General features: G+C 41.9%; 1 protein-coding gene across 6 annotated transcripts in view; it reads left to right on the forward strand.

The window, feature by feature from the left end:
* LPP (LIM domain containing preferred translocation partner in lipoma) overlaps window positions 1-23,460 on the forward strand; it is a 377,393-nt gene that overhangs the window by 206,177 nt on the left and 147,756 nt on the right. For all 6 annotated transcript variants that reach the window (XM_077290271.1, XM_077290274.1, XM_077290276.1 and 3 more), the window contains one exon: window positions 21,522-22,175. In XM_077290271.1, coding sequence (XP_077146386.1) covers window positions 21,522-22,175 — 654 coding nt within the window. The remainder of the gene's footprint in view (window positions 1-21,521; window positions 22,176-23,460) is intronic.

The following is a 23,460-nucleotide window of genomic DNA, read 5'->3' on the forward strand; positions in this document are numbered from 1 at the left end:
TGTGCTGTATACTGCTGTGGGCTGTATATAGTTCTCTGTGGGCTGTGCTCTGTGCTGTATACTGCTGTGGGCTGTATATAGTTCTCTGTGGGCTGTGCTCTGTGCTGTATACTGCTGTGGGCTGTATATAGTTCTCTGTCGGCTGTGCTCTGTGCTGTATACTACTGTGGGCTGTATATAGTTCTCTGTGGGCTGTGCTCTGTGCTGTATACTGCTGTGGGCTGTATATAGCTCTCTGTGGGCTGTGCTCTGTGCTGTATACTACTGTGTGCTCTGTGCTATATATAGTTCTCTGTGGGCTGTGCTCTGTGCTGTATACTGCTGTGGGCTGTATATAGTTCTCTGTGGGCTGTGCTCTGTGCTGTATACTGCTGTGGGCTGTATATAGTTCTCTGTGGGCTGTGCTCTGTGCTGTATACTGCTGTGGGCTGTATATAGTTCTCTGTGGGCTGTGCTCTGTGCTGTATACTACTGTGGGCTGTATGTAGTTCTCTGTGGGCTGTGCTCTGTGCTGTATACTGCTGTGGGCTGTATATAGCTCTCTGTGGGCTGTGCTCTGTGCTGTATACTACTGTGTGCTCTGTGCTATATATAGTTCTCTGTGGGCTGTGCTCTGTGCTGTATACTGCTGTGAGCTGTATATAGTTCTCTGTGGGCTGTGCTCTGTGCTGTATACTGCTGTGGGCTGTATATAGTTCTCTGTGGGCTGTGCTCTGTGCTGTATACTACTGTGGGCTGTATATAGTTCTCTGTGGGCTGTGCTCTGTGCTGTATACTGCTGTGGGCTGTATATAGCTCTCTGTGGGCTGTGCTCTGTGCTGTATACTACTGTGTGCTCTGTGCTATATATAGTTCTCTGTGGGCTGTGCTCTGTGCTGTATACTGCTGTGGGCTGTATATAGTTCTCTGTGGGCTGTGCTCTGTGCTGTATACTGCTGTGGGCTGTATATAGTTCTCTGTGGGCTGTGCTCTGTGCTGTATACTACTGTGGGCTGTATATAGTTCTCTGTGGGCTGTGCTCTGTGCTGTATACTGCTGTGGGCTGTATATAGCTCTCTGTGGGCTGTGCTCTGTGCTGTATACTACTGTGTGCTCTGTGCTATATATAGTTCTCTGTGGGCTGTGCTCTGTGCTGTATACTGCTGTGGGCTGTATATAGTTATCTGTGGGCTGTGCTCTGTGCTGTATGCTACTGTGGGCTGTATATAGTTCTCTGTGGGCTGTGGTGCTCTGTGCTGTATATAGTTCTCTGTGGGCTGTGCTCTGTGCTGTATACTACTGTGGGCTGTATATAGTTCTCTGTGGGCTGTGCTCTGTGCTGTATACTACTGTGTGCTGTATATAGTTCTCTGTTGGCTGTGCTGTATATAGTACTCTGGGCTGTGCTGTATATAGTACTCTGTGGGCTGTGCTGTATATAGTACTCTGTGGGCTGTGCTGTATATAGTACTCTGTGGGCTGTGCTGTATATAGTACTCTGTGGGCTGTGCTGTATATAGTACTCTGTGGGCTGTGCTGTGTATAGTACTCTGGGCTGTGCTGTATATAGTACTCTGTGGGCTGTGCTGTATATAGTACTCTGTGGGCTGTGCTGTATATAGTACTCTGTGGGCTGTGCTGTATATAGTACTCTCTGGGCTGTGCTGTATATAGTACTCTGTGGGCTGTGCTGTATATAGTACTCTGGGCTGTGCTGTATATCGTACTCTGGGCTGTGCTTTATATAGTTCTCTGTGGGCTGTGCTGTATATAGTTCTCTGTGGGCTGTGCTGTATATAGTTCTCTGTGGGCTGTGCTGTATATAGTTCTCTGTGGGCTGTGCTGTATATATTACTTTGTGGGCTGTGCTGTATATATTACTTTGTGGGCTGTGCTGTATATATTACTCTGTGGGCTGTGCTGTATACTACTGTGTGGACTGTGCTGTATACTTCTACGTGGGCTGTGCTGTATACTACTGTGTGGTCTGTGCTGTATACTACTGTGTGGTCTGTGCTGAATACTGCTGTGTGGGCTGTGTTATCTACTACGCGAGCTGTGCTATAGTATGCAGGCTGTGCTGTATACTATGCGGTTTGTGCTATATAATATGCGGGCTTTGCTATATACTATGGGGAGTATATTATATTCTATGGGGGAGGCCATGTTATGTACTATGTGGCTGTGTTATATACTATTGTGGGGGTATATTATATTCTATGGGGGAGGCTGCGTTATATACTATGGGGGGCTGCATTATATTCTATGGGGGGCTACATTATATATTATGGGGAGGTGGGCTGTATTATATTCTATGGGGGTTACATACTCTGGGGTGGCTGCATTATACTCTGTGGGGTGGCTGCATTATACTCTGGGGTGGCTGCATTATACTCTGGGGTGGCTGCATTATACTCTGGGGTGGCTGCATTATACTCTGGGGTGGCTGCATTATACTAGATGTAGGCTGCATTATACTATATGTAGGCTGCATTATACTGTATCGAGGACTATGGGGAATACGTTATACTATATGAAGAACTATGGGGTGCATTATACTATGGGAAGTGAATTGTACTACATGGATGACTGTGGCGGTGCATTATACTATATGGAGCACTATGAGGATTGTATTATGCTATATGGAGGACTATGAGGATTGTATTATGCTATATGGAGGACTATGAGGAGTGTATTATACTATGTGGAGGACTGAGCAGTGTATTTTAATATATGGAGGACTATAGGGAATGTATTATACTATATGGAGGACTATGGAGCACATTATAATATATGGAGGACTATGGGGTGTATTTTACTAAACAAGTAAAATGCTGCATATTCGGATTGTTTTTGCTGGAACAAAAAGCCTTGTTGTCAGCAGCACATTGCCAGTGTAAACTGTAGATGTGCTGCTGAAAACATGATACTGTATGGTGATCTATTAGTGATCGTTCTGTCTCATCATTATTCCTCAGCTGGTGGAAAGAGGCCGGGAAACAAGCGTTGAACAACTTCAGTATTGTCGATCAAACTCGTTTAGCGGCCTGAACTCAGCGCACGTAAATACAACAGAAAGGCTTCTGTGTGATGTGCAATATGTTAGCATTTGGGGCCCCATTTTAAACTTTGCCTAGGGCCCCACTTTGCCTAAAACCGGCCCTGCCTACAAGTGTACAAAGATATTATACAGTCACCATGTGACAAGTGGGCCTGTGTAACTTCAAATGCCAGGGCTGAATTTTAGTCCCAGTCCGGCCCTGTTACAAACCTCACTGTATCATCCGTCCTATAATTACGTTTAGACTCAGTGTTGTATAACAGATCGTGCCGGGAGGCATGCCTTGCCCGATGGTAGGCAGTCTTAACCATCCTACGGCTGTAACCACGTGCTACAAAACGTTATCCAAGTTCCCCTGCCCTGAACTCGAAGTCACTATCAGAGGAGCAAATCCGGCGGAGACTAAGAAATTGTCCCACCGGCACTGATCGGATCATATGCCTAGGATGTCCAGACTAGGCATAGAGTAAAGTGTTAGTAGCTGTCTCCTTTCTAAAAATATCTGTTTGCAAAACACCAGATGAAGCTCGCCTGATTGTGACATACAAAAAATCTAAGGATTCACCACTATAACCAAAGGTTAAATGTATATTAAGGTCATTGTTGTTCAGGGTACAGATCAGTTGCTCAATGGAAGTGCCCTGCCAGACGAAGAAGACTGGGTACGATCCAAAACGGGACACGATCCGTCAACTCCTGTTCGTCAGACAGGAAGAGGTCCCTCTCCCACAGCCCCAGTAAGAGGCTGGCAGAGGCGAGTGCAAAGGCCGCCCCCATGGCGGTCCCCTGGAGCTGCAGGTAGAAAGACCCCTTAAAATACAAAAAAGTTGTGGGTAAGGGTAAACTTCAATAGCTCCAGCAGAAGGTTCCTCATATCCAAAGGTAGGGAGGAGGTACCTAGAAAAAATCGTACAGCTGAAATGCCATATCTGTTTGATATTGGTATAGAGGGATTCAACATCTGCCGAAACGAAGATAGTATCACCCTCCAAACACAACCCATCGGCCCTGCGCAACAGATCCCCCGTATCCCTAAGAAAGGAAGGGAGGCCCGAGACAAGAGGTTGGAGGTGATAATCGATCCACTTATTATGTTCAAGAAAGTTCCCCCTACCAGAGATAATTGGTCTGCCAGGTGGTGAGATATTTTTGTGTATTTTTGGAAGGAGATATAAGGTTGAAATAGTGGGCTTGGGAACTACCAGAGCCGATGCCAATTCTTTGGTGATAGTGCCGTCCTCGAGGGCCCGCTTCAAGATGTTGTCCAATTGAGAACAATATGCAGCGAGAGGATTATATGTAAGCTTCCTATAACAAGTCATGTTATTCAATTGACGTAACGCCTCTCTCTCATACATATTGGTGGGCCAGAGGACGACATTGCCACCTTTATCGGCAGGTTAAACTACTATGTCGGGTAGCCCCTGTAAATATCTCAACCTGTGTCTGTCTTCCTGTGAAAGATTATCATAAACAACAAATTTTGGAATCTTATAAAATTCCTCCATCACCACCTGAACAAACAACTCAATATTGGCACAGGTGTATAGTGGAGGGAACCTACTGGACCATGGGCGAATAGAGGGAGGAACCTTACCTCCTTCACCTATATGTTCACTTGCCAACTCCTCAAGAATTCTCAGGGCCTCCTGTTCCTCTTCTGTTGGAAAAAGGGATTTAAGATTGTTAGTATTAAAATACCTTTTCAACAACAATGACCTTACAAAGATATGTAAATCGTTAACCCCTTTCTGACATCTGACGTACTATCCCGTCGAGGTGGGGTGGGCCCGTATGACCACCGACGGGATAGTACGTCATACGCGATCGGCCGCGCTCACGGGGGGAGCGCGGCCGATCGCGGCCGGGTGTCAGCTGCATATCGCAGCTGACATCCGGCACTATGTGCCAGGAGCGGTCACGGACCGCCCCCGGCACATTAACCCCCGGCACACCGCGATCAAACATGATCGCGGTGTACCGGCGGTATAGGGAAGCATCGCGCAGGGAGGGGGCTCCCTGCGGGCTTCCCTGAGACCCCCGGAGCAACGCGATGTGATCGCGTTGCTCCGAGGGTCTCCTACCTCCCTCCTCGCCGCAGGTCCCGGATCCAAGATGGCCGCGGCATCCGGGTCCTGCAGGGAGGGAGGTGGCTTACCGAGTGTCTGCTCAGAGCAGACACTTGGTAAGCCTGCAGCCCTGCACAGCAGATCGCAGATCTGGCAGAGTGCTGTGCACACTTGCCAGATCAATGATCTGTGATGTCCCCCCCTGGGACAAAGTAAAAAAGTAAAAAAAAAAATCCCCACATGTGTGTAAAAATAAAAAATAAAAATAAAAAAAAAAATATCCTAAATAAAGAAAAAAAAATAAAAATATTATTCCCATAAATACATTTCTTTAGCTAAATAAAATAAAAAAAACAATAAAAGTACACATATTTAGTATCGCCGCGTCCGTAACGACCCAACCTATAAAACTGCCCCACTAGTTAACCCCTTCAGTAAACACCGTAAGAAAAAAAAAAAAGAGGCAAAAAACGCTTTATTATCATACCGCCGAACAAAAAGTGGAATAACACGCGATCAAAAAGACTGATATAAATAACCATGGTACCGCTGAAAACGTCATCTTGTCCCGCAAAAAACGAGCCGCCATACAGCATCATCAGCAAAAAAATAAAAAAGTTATAGTCCTGAGAATAAAGCGATACCAAAATAATTATTTTTTCTATAAAATAGTTTTTATCATATAAAAGCGCCAAAACATAAAAAAAATGATATAAATAAGATATCGCTGTAATCGTACTGACCCGACGAATAAAACTGCTTTATCAATTTTACCAAACGCGGAACGGTATAAACGCCTAAAGAAATTCATGAATAGCTGGTTTTTGATCACTCTGCCTCACAAAAATCGGAATAAAAAGCGATCAAAAAATGTCACGTGTCCGAAAATGTTACCAATAAAAACGTCAACTCGTCCCGCAAAAAACAAGATCTCACATGACTCTGTGGACTCAAATATGGAAAAATTACAGCTCTCAAAATGTGGTAACGCAAAAAATATTTTTTGCAATGAAAAGCGTCTTTCAGTGTGTGACAGCTGCCAATCATAAAAATCCGCTAAATAACCCGCTATAAAAGTAAATCAAACCCCCCTTCATCACCCCCTTAGTTAGGGAAAAATAAAAAAATAAAAAAATGTATTTATTTCCATTTTCCCGTTAGGGTTAGGGTTAGAGTTAGGACTAGAATTAGGGCTAGGGTTAGGGCAAGGGTTAGGGCAAGGGTTAGGGTTGGGGCTAGGGTTAGGGCTAGGGTTGGGGCTAGGGTTGGGGCTAGGGTTGGGGCTAGGGTTGGGGCTAGGGTTGGGGCTAGGGTTAGGGATAGGGCTAGGGTTGGGGCTAGGGTTGGGGCTAGGGTTAGGGCTAGGGTTAGGGCTAGTGTTACGGCTAGTGCTAGGGCTAGGGTTGGGGCTACAGTTAGGGTTAGGGCTAAAGATAGGGTTAGGGTTTGGATTACATTTACGGTTGGGAATAGGGTTGGGTGTGTCTGGGTTAGAGGAGTGGTTAGGGTTACTGTTGGGATTAGGGTAAGGGGTGTGTTTGGATTAGGGTTTCAGTTATAATTGGGGGGTTTCCACTGTTTAGGCACATCAGGGGCTCTCCAAACGGGACATGGCATCCGATCTGAATTCCAGCCAATTCTGCGTTGAAAAAGGAAAACAGTGCTCCTTCCCTTCAGAGCTCTCCCGTGTGCCCAAACAGTGGTTCCCCCCCACATATGGGGTATCAGCGTACTCAGGACAAATTGAACAACAACTTTTGGGGTCTAATTTATCCTGATACCCTTGTGAAAATACAAAACTGGGGGCTAAAAAATCATTTTTGTGAAAAAAAAAAAAATGTATTTTCACGGCTCTGCGTTATAAACTGTAGTGAAACACTTGAGGGTTCAAAGTTCTCACAACACATCTAGATAAGTTCCTTGGGGGGTCTAGTTTCCAATATGGGGTCACTTGTGGGGGGTTTGTACTGTTTGGGTACATCAGGGGCTCTGCAAATGCAACGTGACGCCTGCAGACCAATCCATTTAAGTCTGCATTCCAAATGGCGCTCCTTCCCTTCCGAGCTCTGTCATGCGCCCAAACAGTGGTTCCCCCCCACATATGGGGTATCAGCGTACTCAGGACAAATTGAACACCAACGTTTGGGGTCGAATTTATCCTGATACCCTTGTGAAAATACAAAACTCGGGGCTAAAAATCATTTTTGTGAAAAAAAAAAAAGAATTTTTATTTTCACGGCTCTGCGTTATAAACTGTAGTGAAACACTTGGGGGTTCAAAGCTATCAAAACACATCTAGATAAGTTCCTTAGGGGGTCTACTTTCCAAAATGGTGTCACTTGTGGGGGTTTTTAATGTTTAGGCACATCAGGGGCTCTCCAAACGCAACATGGCATCCCATCTTAATTCCAGTCAATTTTGCATTGAAAAGTAAAATAGCGCTCCTTTCCTTCCGAGCTCTGCTATGCGCCCAAACAGTGGTTTACCCCCACATATGGGGTATCGTCGTACTCAGGACAAATTGCACAACAACTTTTGTGGTCTAATTTCTTCTCTTACCCTTGGGGAAATAAAAAAATGGGGGCGAAAAGATCATTTTTGTGAAAAAATATGATTTTTTTATTTTTACGGCTCTGCATTATAAACTTCTGTGAAGCACTTGTTGGGTCAAAGTGCTCACCACACATCTAGATAAGATCCTTAGGGGGTCTACTTTCCAAAATGATGTCACTTGTGGGGGGTTTCAATGTTTAGGCACATCAGGGGCTCTCCAAATGCAACATGGCGTCCCATCTCAATTCCAGTCAATTTTGCATTGAAAAGTCAAATGGCGCTCCTTTCCTTCCGAGCTCTGCCATGCGCCCAAACAGTGGTTTACCCCCACATATGGGGTATCAGCGTACTCAGGACAAATTGTACAACAAATTTTGGGGTCTATTTTCTCCTGTTACCCTTGGTAAAATAAAACAAATTGGAGCTGAAATAAATTTTGTGTGAAAAAAAGTTAAATGTTTATTTTTATGTAAACATTCCAAAAATTCCTGTGAAACACCTGAAGGGTTAATAAACTTCTTGAAAGTGGTTTTGAGTACCTTGAGGGGTGCAGTTTTTAGAATGGTGTCACACTTGGGTATTTTCTATCATATAGACCCCTCAAAATGACTTCAAATGAGATGTGGTCCCTAAAAAAAAAATGGTGTTGTAAAAATGAGAAATTGCTGGTCAACTTTTAACCCTTATAACTGTCACAAAAAAAAATTTTTGTTCCAAAATTGTGCTGATGTAAAGTAGACATGTGGGAAATGTTACTTATTAAGTATTTTGCGTGACATATGTCTGTGATTTAAGGGCATAAAAATTCAAAGTTGGAAAATTGCGAAATTTTCAAAATTTTCGCCAAATATTCTTTTTTTTCACAAGTAAACGCAAGTTATATCGAAGAAATTTTACCACTGTCATGAAGTACAATATGTCACGAGAAAACAATGTCAGAATCGCCAAGATCCGTTGAAGCGTTCCAGAGTTATAACCTCATAAAGGGACAGTGGTCAGAATTGTAAAAATTGGCCCGGTCATTAACGTGCAAACCACCCTTGGGGTTGAAGGGGTTAATAGCGGTGAATAAATCAAATTTAGAAGTGGACACAAAGGACAGACCCTTACCAAGAATACACAAATCAGTCTGAGTCAGAGAGTAATGTGTTAAATTAATCCCCTTATTATCTCTATTGGATGTCGAGAACGATTTTCTCTTATATGGATGGTAAGAGTGGTCACAGAGTCTTGTGACCTCCATAGACGCAGTTGTTGTTCCAGATATAGAAGATAGATCAGAGTGCCCACTCAATGATGAAATAGAGATATTTGAGCCACTCTTCTGTAAACTTAAATTATTCCTTTTTCTCCAGAGATACACTTTTTTGGACTGATAGTCCTTCAGGTCCTTGGTATACTTAGTCATTTGGGTATTTTGAATTTTCTTAACCATCACATCCGTCGATTTCTCAAGATTGTTTCAAATTGTTGAATTTTCTCAGAGGGGCACCCATTGCGAAGCTCAGCCTGTGCAGTATCAATCAAACCATCCATTTCATTAATGTTGGTGGTATTGAGATCTATTAGAAGCTGCATAAGTGTGGTTGAGCCGATATTACAGGCATCCTCCCACTTGTCAATAAACACTGGATCCATGGATTGTGAAAGTGCAAAATATCAGTATTTTAAAAAATATACTAGATGCAGGCGATGGAAGCGTTATCGGCTTTATTGATGCATTTTCACGCAGTTAACCATGTTAAATGTGCTCTCTTTATTCCTAAAACCCTTGAGAAATAATGCAGATTGTATAAAATGTAGATTATTGCACACTTCTGTTTTGGACTTTTGTTTTATTGTGAGCTATAGTGCTTGTTTTGTGTATATTCTATTGATATTGTGTTTTGGTTATGTAGACAATTAGACATGTTAAATTATAAGGCTTAGACACGTTAGAACATCTGTGGGAAGATACAGTTTTAATGTAGCACGTCTCGTTGCTGTAGCAACATCACTCCAGCTCAATGCATTTAGCAGGATCAAGACATGGGTCTGTCATGCCTCAGTAATAATGCCTGCGCTGACCAGATGTTATTGCTTTCCCAATGCAATCAGTCCTATCCTGTTTACACTCTGTAATAAAAGATATCAGGTTGCAAAACATAAACAGGTGAGTCATCTACAAGGAGATCAATCCATCTATCTGTCTGTCTGTATCTGTCTATCTAATTAAAGCTGGATTTCAACCTATGGTTTTAAAGAGAATTTGTCACTAGTTTTAGCCATTTTATCTGAGAACAGAATATGTAGGGGCAACGACCCTTATTCCAGGTATGTGTCACTATATAGGCTATGTGCTGTAGTTTCAATACAATCAGAGTTTTATCAGCTGGAAATGATCGGTAGAGGACTAGGTCTCACACACACCACAGTCAGGCCGATCTGTGTAACCCTACCTTTACTTCTGATTGGCAGTTTGCTGACAATGTACACAGGAAGCTGCCAATCAGGTGTGTGGGCGGAGTTATACACAGCTCAGCATTCTGGCCGCTGCTACTTATATAGCAGAGAAAATATATCAAAACTAAACCAAGCAGTCCATTAAGTGATATACTGGTGTAATCAGACTCTCTACCCTACATAGCAAAAATCTGCTGTCAGATTCCCTTTTGCAGCTCCTGACCGAGGAGAGGTAAGTGATAGGGGCGGTTCCCATGAGCAGGGTACTCCTTGCATTGCTGGTGGGCAAGCACTAGTTAACCAGTTTGTGTGCAAAGTATCTTAGCTTTAGAATTCTATACTACATAGCAGTAATGCAGTTGAAACTTAAGAAATATTCAGTGTTTGCCATCTCCTCCATTGTATCCGCATCATGCACTTTTAGTTGTTGGTTAAGCATTTACGGTATATGTACTCAGCAGGTCCTTGTTTCTCTACAATATTTTTCTCTTTTACATAATTGATGATTTGAGCTATAATGACTGTTCGTATCACTGTAGCCTGTGTTCTGAGTTACGGCTATGGATGCTTTATACAATCACATGCACTGCTATGTAAATGTATTTTAAGGCAGACATTACACATGCCTGCTGTTTCCAGCCCCAAAAAATGAGTTTTTATACAATTACCGTTTGTAAATAAATATTTTGTTATATATATACAGGTCCTTCTCAAAAAATTAGCATATAGTGTTAAATTTCATTATTTACCATAATGTAATGATTACAATTAAACTTTTATATATTATAGATTCATTATCCACCAACTGAAATTTGTCAGGTCTTTTATTGTTTTAATACTGATGATTTTGGCCTACAACTCCTGATAACCCAAAAAACCTGTCTCAATAAATTAGCATATTTCAACCGTCCAATCAAATAAAAGTGTTTTTTAATAACAAACAAAAAAAACATCAAATAATAATGTTCAGTTATGCACTCAATACTTGGTCGGGAATCCTTTGGCAGAAATGACTGCTTCAATGCGGCGTGGCATGGAGGCAATCAGCCTGTGACACTGCTGAGATGTTATGGAGGCCCAGGATGCTTCAATAGCGGCCTTAAGCTCATCCAGAGTGTTGGGTCTTGCGTCTCTCAACTTTCTCTTCACAATATCCCACAGATTCTCTATGGGGTTCAGGTCAGGAGAGTTGGCAGGCCAATTGAGCACAGTAATACCATGGTCAGTAAACCATTTACCAGTGGTTTTGGCACTGTGAGCAGGTGCCAGGAAGCATGAAGTGCTCCAAAATCTCCTGATAGCTAGCTGCATTGACCCTGCCCTTGATGAAACACAGTGGACCAACACCAGCAGCTGACATGGCACCCCACACCATCACTGACTGGGTACTTGACACTGGACTTCAGGCATTTTGGCATTTCCTTCTCCCCAGTCTTCCTCCAGACTCTGGCACCTTGATTTCCGAATGACATGCAAAATTTGCTTTCATCAGAAAAAAGTACTTGGGACCACTTAGCAACAGTCCAGTGCTGCTTCTCTGTAGCCCAGGTCAGGCGCTTCTGCCGCTGTTTCTGGTTCAAAAGTGGCTTTACCTGGGGAATGCGGCACCTGTAGCCCATTTCCTGCACACGCCTGTGCACGGTGGCTCTGGATGTTTCCAAACCAGACTCAGTCCACTACTTCCTCAGGTTCCCCAAGGTCTGGAATCGGTCCTTCTCCACAATCTTCCTCAGGGTCCGGTCACCTCTTCTCGTTGTACAGCGTTTTCTGCCACATTGTTTCCTTCCAACAGACTTACCATTGAGGTGCCTTGATACAGCACTCTGGGAACAGCCTATTTGTTGAGAAATTTCTTTCTGGGTCTTACCTTCTTGCTTGAGGGTGTCAATGATGGCCTTCTTGACATCTGTCAGGTCGCTAGTCTTACCCATGATGGGGGTTTTGAGTAATGAACCAGGCAGGGAGTTTTTAAAAGCCTCAGGTATCTTTTGCATGTGTTTAGAGTTAATTAGTTGATTCAGAAGATTAGGGTAATAGGTCGTTTAGAGAACCTTTTCTTGATATGCTAATTTATTGAGACAGGTTTTTTGGGTTATCAGGAGTTGTAGGCCAAAATCATCAGTATTAAAACAATAAAAGACCTGACAAATTTCAGTTGGTGGATAATGAATCTATAATATATGAAAGTTTAATTGTAATCATTACATTATGGTAAATAATGAAATTTAACACTATATGCTAATTTTTTGAGAAGGACCTGTGTATATATATATATATATATATATATATATATATATATATATATATATATATATATATATATATATATATATATATATATATATATATATATATATATATATATACTCACCGGCCACTTTATTAGGTACACCATGCTAGTAACGGGTTGGACCCCCTTTTGCCTTCAGAACTGCCTCAATTCTTCGTGGCATAGATTCAACAAGGTGCTGGAAGCATTCCTCAGAGATTTTGGTCCATATTGACATGATGGCATCACACAGTTGCCGCAGATTTGTCGGCTGCACATCCCAAAGATGCTCCATACAAGGCAGGATGGATCCATGCTTTCATGTTGTTTACGCCAAATTCTGACCCTACCATCCGAATGTCGCAGCAGAAATCGAGACTCATCAGACCAAGCAACGTTTTTCCAATCTTCTACTGTCCAATTTCGATGAGCTTGTACAAATTGTAGCCTCAGTTTCCTGTTCTTAGCTGAAAGGAGTGGTACCCGGTGTGGTCTTCTGCTGCTGTAGCCCATCTGCCTCAAAGTTCGACGCACTGTGCGTTCAGAGATGCTCTTAGACCTACCTTGGTTGTAACGGGTGGCGATTTGAGTCACTGTTGCCTTTCTATCAGCTCGAACCAGTCTGCCCATTCTCCTCTGACCTCTGGCATCAACAAGGCATTTCCGCCCACAGAACTGCCGCTCACTGGATTTTTTTTCTTTTTCGGACCATTCTCTGTAAACCCTAGAGATGGTTGTGCGTGAAAATCCCAGTAGATCAGCAGTTTCTGAAATACTCAGACCAGCCCTTCTGGCACCAACAACCATGCCACGTTCAAAGGCACTCAAATCACCTTTCTTCCCCATACTGATGCTCGGTTTGAACTGCAGGAGATTGTCTTGACCATGTCTACATGCCTAAATGCACTGAGTTGCCGCCATGTGATTGGCTGATTAGAAATTAATTGTTAACAAGAAGTTGGACAGGTGTACCTAATAAAGTGGCCAGTGAGTGTGTGTGTATATATATATATATATATATATATATATATATATATATATATATATATATATATATATATATATATATATATATATCTAATATATAAAGCTGAATGTGTGTGTGTGTGTATGTATGTATGTATGTCCGGGATTGGCATCTGAACCGTAGCAGCTACAGCCACAAAATTTTGCACAGTCACACGTCTGGACCCCGAGAGCGTCATAGGCTATGTTGTGAGGTGAAATTTTAACCCCGCGCTTTCCAATTCACCAAACAATTTTGCCCCTATCTACATAATGGGGAAAAAGTGAAAGGAAAAGTGTTGGAGGCGTCGCAGCTACAGGCACAAAATTTTGCACAGTCACACGTCTGGACCCTGAGAGCGTCAAAGCTATATTGTGAGGTGAAATTTTAACCCCGCGCTTTCCAAGTCACCAAACAATTTTGCCCCTATCTACATAATGGGGAAAAAATGAAAGGAAAAGTGTTGGAGGCAAATTAACAGCTGCCAGATGTGAACAAGGGGGACTTAAAGAATGACAGCGATGGCACCAAAGAGTATATACTGTACAGTTGCTAAGGTGGGGCCCCAACATGGGATAATCACACCACCACGGGGATATGAACACACACACAAAATGCGCCACACACTACCACGTGCTCGAACACATATACCACCCTCAGTGCACATTTCACCACACATACACCAACCTCGCCACATAAAAGTAGAAACACAAAAGTCGCCGCTCAAAACTCGCCACGCGCAAAACTCTCCACATGCAAAACTCGCCACACGTGCAAAACTCGCCACACGCAAAACTTGCACACGCAGAAAAATTGCCACACGCAGAAAAATTGCCACATGCACAAAAGTTGCAACACATGCAAAAGTTGCCTCACACAAAACTTGCACATACTCAAAAGGCACCACACATAAAACTCGCCACGCGCAAAACTCGCCATGCGCAAAACTTGCTGCACACAACTTGCTACACTAACCTGTCACATGCAACTCGACACACAAAAAGTTGCTACACGCATGTCGCCACACAAAACTCATCTCACAAAAGTCCCTACATGCATGTCGCCACACGCAACTCAACACACACAACTTGACACACGAAACTCACCCTAAAACACACACAAGTCTGGTATCCTTCAAAAATAAAAATCTGATTAATAAGCAGACAAACTACAAGAGCAACAAATGTACCATATAGGAATCCGGCAGCTGTCAGTCACATGACCAGTCTATTATGTGTATGTGTGAGCTAATATATACTGCCAGGGGGTGGGCTTACTGTTGGCTGGGGATTTATCAGGCTGCCATTTTAGCTTACAAATACTGAGGTAAAAATACTGACCAAATAACGTGTGAACGAGGGCTAATACAGGAGGAGATGGCATACAGCTATATACTATATACAGGAGATGACACACAGGTATATACTATTTACAGGGGAGATGACACACAGGTATATACTATATACAGGAGGAGATGACACACAGATATATACTATATACAGGAGAGATGACACACAGGTATATACTATATAGAGGAGGAGATGACATACAGGTACATACTACATACAGGAGGAGATGACATACAGGTATATACTATATACAGGAGGAGATGACACACAGGTATATACTATATACAGGAGCAGATTACCTACAGGTATATAGTATATACAGGAGGAGATGACACAGGTATATGCTATGTATAGGAGGAGATGACATACAGGTATATACTATATACAGGAGATGACACACAGATATATACTATATATAGGTGAGATGACACACAGGTATATACTATATACAGGAGATTACATACAGGTATATCTAATATATAAAGCTGAATGTGTGTATGTATGTATGTGTGTATGTCCGGGATTGGCATCTGTACCGTCGCAGCTACAGCCACAAAATTTTGCACAGTCACACGTCTGGACCCCGAGAGCGTCATAGGCTATGTTGTGAGGTGAAATTTTAACCCCGCGCGTTCCAATTCACCAAACAATTTTGCTCCTATCTACATAATGGGGAAAAAGTGAAGGGAAAAGTGTTGGAGGAAAATTGACAGCTGCCAGATGTGAACAATGAGGACTTAAAGAATGAGAGCGATGGCGACAAAGAGTATATACCGTACAGTTGCTAAGGTGGGGCCCCGACATGGGATACTCACCACACACGGGGATATGAACACAAACACAAAATGCGCCACACACTACCACGTGCTTGAACACATATACCACCCTCAGCACACATTTCACCACACACACACACCAACCTCGCCACATAAAAGTCGAAACACAAAAGTCACCACTCAAAACTCGCTACATGCAAAACTCGCCATATGCAAAACTAGGCTCACGCAAAACTCGCCACACGTGCAAAACTCACCTCATGGAAAACTCACCTCATGCAAAACTTGCACACACAGAAAAATTGCCACATGTACAAAAGTTGCACCACATGCAAAAGTTGCCTCACACAAAACTTGCACATACTCAAAATGCACCACACATAAAACTCGCCACGCGCAAAACTCGCCATGCACAAATCTTGCTGCACACAACTTGCTACACTAACCTGTCACATGCAACTCAACACACAAAATGTTGCTACACGCATGTCGCCACACAAAACTCATCTCACAAAAGTCGCTACATGCATGTCGCCACACGCAACTCAACACACACAACTTGACACATAAAACTCGCCCTAAAACACACACAAGTCTGGTATTGTCCTTCAAAAATAAAAATCTGATTAATAAGCAAACTACAAGAGCAACAAATGTACCATATAGGAAATACGGCAGCTGTCAGTCACATGACCTGTCTATTATGTGTATGTGTGAGCTAATATATACTGCCAGGGGGGAGGGCTTCCTGTTGGCTGGGGATTTATCAGGCTGCCAATAGCAACCAATCACAGCTCAGCTTCTATTTTGCTACAGTTAATTAACCTGAGCTCTGATTGGTTAATATAGGCAACAAAGACATTCTCAGTATAACAAAGCTAATATATGTTGTGAAATGCTTCTATTTGCTTAGTTTTTGCCTTTTAATAATTACATTTCTATCTATTTGTTTTGTGGTTTTTGTGTGCAGAATAAATTTTTGTTAACACATTCTATTTTGCTAACAGCAGTCATTAACCCGGGCGAAGCCGGGTAGTACAGCTAGTATATATATATATATGCATACAGGCTTTTTTCTGTTTGAGGACTACCCCAATTTGACAATTTTACATTGTAAACACTTTCTGGTTGTAAGGCAATTTTTCCTTCAGGACTTGTTAATTTTCAAATAGCCGTGTTGTTTTTTTTTTTATTCTGAAAATCTTGTCATTTTCCTTGTACTAGCTAATATAAGAAAAACACTGTGACTGTACATTGTGCTTCTGAAACTCTGTACTGCAAAATATTTCTACTTTGCAGTCATGGAGATGACTGCTTAAATTTGCTTTTATAAGTCCCTTTGTTGTCTGGTGGGTAGATCTAAAGTACGGTAATTTGATGTGTTGTGTACACTGAAATATTACTAATTTTCCCTTATACTTATTCTCTTGTCTGGGGCATTAGCTGAGAGTTATTAAATTGAAGAGAGAGTGTTTTGATAAAAGTAAAACACACACAAATATTGGATGAAAGAGAATTGCTATAAAATTACTAAAATGCACGAATCAGTGCTAGTTCTATCACATGTACCAAACATTAGGACTTAGTAGTGCTGGCTCTATTATATGGACCAAACATCAGAACGTAGTAGTGCTGGCTCTATTATATGGACCAAACATCAGGACATAGTAGTGCTGGCTCTATTATATGGACCAAACATCAGGACATAGTAGTGCTGGCTCTATTATATGGACCAAACATCAGGACGTAGTAGTGCTGGCTCTATTATATGGACCAAACATCAGGATATAGTAGTGCTGGCTCTATTATATGTACCACACATCGGGACATAGTAGTGCTGGCTCTATTATATGTACCACACATCAGGACATAATAGTGCTGGCTCTATTATATGGACCACGCATCAGGACATAGCAGTCCTGGCTCTATTATATGTACCATACATCAGGACATAATAGTGCTGGCTCTATTATATGGACCATACATCATGACAGCAGTGCTGGCTCTATTATATGTACCACACATCAGGACATAGTAGTGCTGGCTATATTATATGTACCATACATCAGGACATAATAGTGCTGGCTCTATTATATGGACCAAACATCAGGGCATAGTAGTGCTGACTCTATTATATGTACCACACATCAGGACATAGTAGTGCTGGCTCTATTATATGTACCATAAATCAGGACATAGTAGTGCTGGCTCTATTATATGTACCACACATCAGGACATAGTAGTGCTGGCTCTATTATATGTACCACACATCTGGACGTAGTAGTGCTGGCTCTATTATATGTACCACACATCAGGACATAGTAGTGCTGGCTCTATTATATGTACCACACATCTGGACATAGTAGTGCTGGCTCTATTATATGTACCACACATCAGGACATAGTAGTGCTGGCTCTATTATATGGACCAAACATCAGGACATAGTTGTGCTGGCTCTATTATATTTAACACAATAGGAAATAGTAGTGCTGGCTCTATTATATGTACCATACATCAGGACATAGTAGTGCTGGCTCTATTATATGTACCACACATCTGGACATAGTAGTGCTGGCTCTATTATATGTACCACACATCAGGACATAGTAGTGCTGGCTCTATTATATGGACCAAACATCAGGACATAGTTGTGCTGGCTCTATTATATTTAACACAATAGGAAATAGTAGTGCTGGCTCTATTATATGTACCATACATCAGGACATAGTAGTGCTGGCTCTATTATATGTACCACACATCGGGACATAGTTGTGCTGGCTCTATTATATTTAACACAATAGGAAATAGTAGTGCTGGCTCTATTATATGGACCACACATCAGGACATAGTAGTGCTGGCTCTATTATATGTACCACACATCGGGACATAGTTGTGCTGGCTCTATTATATTTAACACAATAGGAAATAGTAGTGCTGGCTCTATTATATGGACCACACATCAGGACATAGTAGTGCTGGCTCTATTATATGTAACACAATAGGACATAGTAGTGCTGGCTCTATTATATGTAACACAATAGGACATAGTAGTGCTGGCTCTATTATATGTAACACACATCAGGACATAGTAGTGCTGGCTCTATTATATGTAACACAATAGGACATAGTAGTGCTGGCTCTATTATATGTACCACACATCAGGACATAGTAATGTTGGCTCTATTATATGTACCACACATCAGGACATAGTTGTGCTGGCTCTATTATATGTAACACAATAGGACATAGCAGTGCTGGCTCTATTATATGGACCATAGATCAGGGCATAGTAGTGCTGGCTCTATTATATGTAACACAATAGGACATAATAGTGCTGGCTCTATTATATGTACCATACATCAGGACATAGTTGTGCTGGCTCTATTATATGTAACACAATAGGACATAGCAGTGCTGGCTCTATTATATGGACCATACATCAGGGCATAGTAGTGCTGGCTCTATTATATGTAACACAATAGGACATAATAGTGCTGGCTCTATTATATGTACCATACATCAGGACATAGTAGTGCTGGCTCTATTATATGTAACACAATAGGACATAGTAGTGCTGGCTCTATTATATGTACCACACATCAGGACATAGTAATGTTGGCTCTATTATATGTACCACACATCAGGACATAGTTGTGCTGGCTCTATTATATGTAACACAATAGGACATAGCAGTGCTGGCTCTATTATATGGACCATACATCAGGGCATAGTAGTGCTGGCTCTATTATATGTAACACAATAGGACATAATAGTGCTGGCTCTATTATATGTACCATACATCAGGACATAGTTGTGCTGGCTCTATTATATGTAACACAATAGGACATAGCAGTGCTGGCTCTATTATATGGACCATACATCAGGGCATAGTAGTGCTGGCTCTATTATATGTAACACAATAGGACATAATAGTGCTGGCTCTATTATATGTACCATACATCAGGACATAGTTGTGCTGGCTCTATTATATGTAACACAATAGGACATAGTAGTGCTTTGATAGTATTTGGTTATCGGCTGACATATTGCTTCCATCCTGTTTTATATTAGGCTTATTATTGCACAGCTTGGGCCTACATTTAGCTCATCTGCTACTCAAATACAATGATTGACACTCCTGATTTACATTTGTATAAAATGTATTACTGTTCCCTTGCTAGCCCTGTGATTTTTTTTTTTTTAATTTCCAACGATGTTTCAAAACTCCGAGCGTACATAGTCTCAAATGGAGAGTCACCCGCGAAGTCCAATCAGGCTGTCCTGCACTGTGCTGTCCCGCCATTCTGCTTATTTCAATGCCACCTTCCATACAGAATATCATGTTTAGTGATGGACCTGGTCTTTTCTGCTCTCAGGGCTGTCCTACTGCTCAGTGTGTCCTCCCTTCTTGCCATTGTTCTGTCAGTGCGATTTGTTCTGAAACCTCTTTGAACACTGTAAAGTAGAGCGAACATACAGGCTGAATTCATAAAAACTGACCATCCATGCTCGTTCTCCGCCAGTCTTGTTGGGGGACAAGGCGCCACATTCATTGCAATGTTCTCGCCATTTAATGAATGCAGCGCATCTTCTATGTGGTGTATGCCACACCAGAAATACTTCTCCTGTCAGGGGCTGGAGTATTATTTCAGGCGTACTAAACTAAACGCTGGCATTTTGGATAATGAATTGGACAGGTGAGCGTGAACATGGCCAATCCCTGCACTGCCCCACCAGCATCGCGCATTTCAGTGAAACTGATTCAAACTGACCGGAAAATGCCAAAAGTCGCATTTTTCACAACTCAGCATTTCCTGACAAATGTACCAGCTTTTCAAACCTTTATCACAACTTTTCTAGCGTTGAGTCCACCCCAAAGAGTATGCATCAAAACAGTTGGAGAGCAACAGGACAGACCAAGCTTGTCATTAGTGGCTAATTCAAGGAATAAGTGGTATGGAAAGGAGCATGAGGAAGGGACAGCCTAGTGCAAAAACTAGCTGAAAATTTGTTCAATTTAAACGTCATCGGAAGTGAAAAAAATGAAATTGAGGCTTAAAAGGGAACGCAAGTGAATTTGACTCGACTTGTGTAGTACAATGCTTAGTTTTTAAAAAGAGCTATTCAGTTTAAGGTTTAAAACATCCATTAAAGGTATCCTGTCATCTCGATATTGGCACTGGACTTGCTATTCCCTCTCCTGCTGCCTTCCAGTCTTTGACAACTCTCGTCTGTGGCCTGCCTCCCTGACCTAAGGTTTTTTGCAGGTGCCATTATTACCCAGGTCGGATCCTGAGAGGGTATAGTGCATGCGCAGATCAATAGTCTAGCTCTCGCAATTTCGTCAGGTGGCTTACTGTGCGTTCATCTCCCCTTCTGAGGAGACGGCCCGGGGCAATGATTGTACTTCCCCAAAAGCTCAAATATAGGAGCAGGTCACTGAGACGAGAAGAGTCACTATCAGGCTAAGACTGGAGGGTAGTGGGAGAGCTGTGCGTACAGTGCCCACCCCACCGCACGTGCAACTAAAACTTAAACTCTAGGTTTATCTAACACCAAGTATGGATTAAATTAGCGTTGGCCTTTAGTTAGGGGTGTATTATTCTGATGACCAATTCCCTTTAAAGAGGACCTGCCACCAGATTTCCCAATGTAAACTGCATACAATTATTATTTACTATCTCTAAGTACTTTCTCCTAATCCATGTCAGAATGGCTCAATAATTCTTATATATTAACATGAGCATTTTAATATTATAAAGAGAAACTTTCACAAAGGACTAGACAAAGTAAGCACACCAGCCTCATCAGGTCTGAGATCTATTTAATTATGTATACATTTACATAAAGTCCACAGTGAGTGAGATTGGTATAATTTTAATGCATATATTATGCAATGTAACTTTTTTTGTTATATTTATTCCATTTTATTTATGGAGATAATTTCTGCAATTCCTATAATGTGCTCCGTTTTTTACGTATTTCAAGTAAAAATTTTATTTTTTATGTTTATATAGGGCACTGGGTCTGCAACTGGGACACTGACTCACCCATCGGCTGGAACCCCAGTTACTGGTCATAAGAGGATGATAATACCAAACCAACCACCTCTGACAGCAACAAAGAAGTCTGCCACCAAACCTCTACCACAGTCCACAACATTGCCTGCGCCAGCAGGGTCACCAGCTGCACAGAGGCCTCAGCCAGTCCCTGCACCTTATGCCACTGCCTCTACTCCAAGCCGACCTACTTTTAATGTGCAAGTTAAATCTGCCCAGCCGAGCCCTCACTTTGTTCCACCAGCCCCCCAACCAAGTCAGCCTTACAATATTACACCAAACCAATACTATGCTCCTCAAAAACAAGCACCTCCACGAGAGCCAGAATATATTCCACCCCAACCTGTACGCTATGCAGATCCTGGCTATGGGTATCCCCAGGGTAATCAAGTAAAATACCACGATCCTTACTATCCAACATCACAGGGCTATGGCGGAAGAAATAATTCTGAGATTCCTTACACACAGCAAGGAGGGTGGAAACCTGAACCCTCTTACACTTCTGGCCATGCGGTGGGTCAACAACCTCCTGGCTCCTATCCACCTCCAAATAGTAAGAAGACCTATATAACGGATCCTCCTTATGCTCCACCACCGCCACCTCAAGCCAAGGTAGGTCATTATAATATTGAAAACCATAGAGTGGGTGTTGCTTTGTTTAGAGGTTCCACTTTATGATTTGGAATTTTTACTTTGACTTTCATTTCTGCATATGAAAAAGGTGTGTCATATAATCATAGAATGTTAAAGTTGGAAGCGACCTCCAGGGTCATCATGTCCACGATTCACTAAACTATCTCAGACAGATGTCTGTCCAGCCTACGTATTAAGACTTTCTTTGAAGGATGACTCGCCACCTCTTGTGGCAGCCTGTTCCACTCATTGATCACCCTCACTGCCAAAAAGTTTTTTTCTAATTTGTATCTTCTCCCTTTTAGCTTTTTTCCATTGTTTCTCATGTTTCCATGTGCAAATGAGAATAAGGATTATCCCTCTACATCTCTTCAGATATTTGTAGACGGCTATTAAGTCTTCTCTTAGCCTTCTTTTTTGCAAGCTAAATATTCCCAGATCTTTTAACCGATCATAGTATGACATACTTTGCAGTCCGCTCACCAACTTGGTAGCTCTGCTCTGAACTTGCTCCAATGTCTTTTTTTAAAATGTGGTGCCCAGAACTGGACACAGTATTCCATATGAGGCCTGAACTGTGTTTGCCTTTTTTGCTGCTACATAACACTGTTGACTTGAGCAGTCTGTGATCTATTAGTATGCCTATGTCTTTTTCAAACATGCTGTTGCTTAGTTCTATTCCTCCCATTCTGTTGATGTAATTTTTGTTTTTCTTGCCCAGATGTCGAATCTTGCATTTCTCCCTGTTAAATACCATTCTATTAGTCACTGCTCATTGTTCAAGCTTATTTAAATCCTTCTGAATCCTTTGTCTTTTCTAGTGTTAGCTATCCCTACTAGCTTTGCATCGTCTGCAAACTTGATTACTTTACCTTCAGTTCCCTCAATTAGATCATTTATAAAAAAAATTGAACAACACTGGGGCCAAGACACAGCCTTGTGGTACTCCACTTGAAACACTTTTCCAATTGAATGTGCAACCATTTATTAGCACTCTGAGTACTATCACTGAGCTAGTTATGAATCCACCTAACCGTAGACTTGTCAACCCCATACTTGATCAATTTTTCAATAAGGATAGTATAAGATACTTTATCAAATGTTTTGCTCAAGTCAAGATATACTATATCTACCACATTTCCATGATCCACTCAGTCAGTGATTACATCATAGAAGGAAATTAGACTAGTCTGGTATGACTTCTTTGCTACAAACCCATGCTGGCTCTGATTAATTACTGTATTCTTATCCAAATACTTACATG

This window comes from Ranitomeya variabilis, chromosome 2 (genome assembly GCF_051348905.1).
Source record: "Ranitomeya variabilis isolate aRanVar5 chromosome 2, aRanVar5.hap1, whole genome shotgun sequence".
NCBI classification, from domain to species: Eukaryota; Metazoa; Chordata; class Amphibia; order Anura; family Dendrobatidae; genus Ranitomeya; species Ranitomeya variabilis.